General features: G+C 44.4%; 1 protein-coding gene across 2 annotated transcripts in view; it reads right to left on the bottom strand.

Annotated features, from left to right (window-relative positions):
- Nucleotides 1–1,163, bottom strand: part of cita (citron rho-interacting serine/threonine kinase a) — a 34,771-nt gene extending 33,608 nt beyond the window's left edge. Inside the window, exons 1-3 of one of the 2 annotated variants that reach the window (XM_035662871.1) lie at nt 1,063–1,163; nt 690–812; nt 439–580 (exon numbers count right to left, since the gene is read on the bottom strand). In XM_035662871.1, the coding sequence (XP_035518764.1) occupies nt 439–580; nt 690–791 (244 nt within the window). In that variant the 5' untranslated portion in view covers nt 792–812; nt 1,063–1,163. Of the gene's footprint in view, nt 1–438; nt 581–689; nt 813–1,062 lie in introns of those variants that run through there. The other variant, XM_035662870.1, reaches the window with a different exon arrangement.
- Between the last annotated feature and the right edge of the window lie 270 nt (nt 1,164–1,433).

Genomic DNA, 1,433 nt, shown 5'->3' with positions numbered 1-1,433 from the left:
CACAGAGAGGGAGAGACACACACACACACACACACACACACACACACACACACACAGAGACACACACAGAGAGAGAGGTTTAACATCCATGGTTTCTGATAAATGAAGTGAAACAAACTTTTATGTGAAATGTAAAAACAAATACAACCTTATTCGATTACAGATGTTCAGTTACATGCACATACTACTTCTGGTATCAGTATTAAATCAATTCTTTTAAAATCTGAGTGGTGCTGAAAAGAACAAACCAATGTTGTTTTCATGGCCTATATTTGCTAATTGTGATATTTTAGTGAGCTGTTTTAGGGTAATGTCACTTTATACTGTAAACATGTGAACAAGAAACATAAATAAATGTATCATGGTCTTTAAAACCTGGACTTAAGGGCAGATTGCGTCAACTAATGTGAACTACTGGATTGGCCGAGAAATGCTTACAGTTATTGACAAACGTTGCCACATGGTGTATCTTCATGAGCTCTGGGGAGGCGCACTCCTGGTACAGCAGCAGCAGAGCCTCCAGAAACTCTTCCCGACCTAAAGTGCATCCTCCCTGGAGCCCGCACAGCACGACTCGGCCCTGGACACAATACAAAACACAGGAAAGGGAAGTCAGCTCAGGCAGTCACTTGAGCTGTATTAGAGGAGCTGGATGTGTACAGGTCAGTGGTAATATAAAATAACTTCACCTGAAACACCTGATTGAGACGCGAGCTGCGGATGGTGATGGGGTCCGCAGAGGAGGGCAGCGTTTTCAGGTTTCCCTGACTCACGTATTTAAACTTCAACATGGCTTCTGGGCAGCAGATAACCTGAACGAATGACACACATTGGGTCCAAGTGAGACGAAGCACGCACTTTAATGTGACACGTTAGCTGACTGATGATATCTCCGGTGGTGGCAGGAGGTTTTAGAAAGAGCAACGAAAAACTGTGTCAACAATGAGTCCCGTTAGCATGCTAACGTAACGTTGGCTAACTCCGCTAACAAACGAGCGTCAACGCCACGATAACTTTGGTTTTATCTACAGACACACAACGGTACGGTGTGCGTTTACTCACCACACTGCCATGCAGGTACCTATACTTCTGTGTTTAATACAAACAGAGACATTGACGGCTACAGAGCGCACTGTTTTCCTCTCGGTCGACGTTGTTTCCGGTTAACTTTCAAATTTTGCGCGTTTGCCGCCCACCTCTCGAGCCGGCTGAATGAAGGCGGGGTTTGATTGGTTCACTGGGATTCTGTGGGCGGGCCTAACTGTCGTTTTAAACCAATGGCTGATGTTTCAGCCCCGTCAGCCCTGGAAGACTCGTGGAAGCGTTTGTTTGGACTTGAATGTATGGACGTAATATTAACTGTGACTATCAAAGTTAAAGTTTGTTTGAAATGTGGTTTTTGTTGGTACACATAAGACACTAATTTTAAAGGG

This window comes from Morone saxatilis, unplaced genomic scaffold (assembly GCF_004916995.1).
Source record: "Morone saxatilis isolate NCDOM2014 unplaced genomic scaffold, NCSU_SB_2.0 Contig18, whole genome shotgun sequence".
NCBI lineage: Eukaryota > Metazoa > Chordata > Actinopteri > Moronidae > Morone > Morone saxatilis.
The sequence above is the reverse complement of the archived record's forward strand: the minus strand, read 5'-3'. Positions and strand labels throughout refer to the sequence as shown.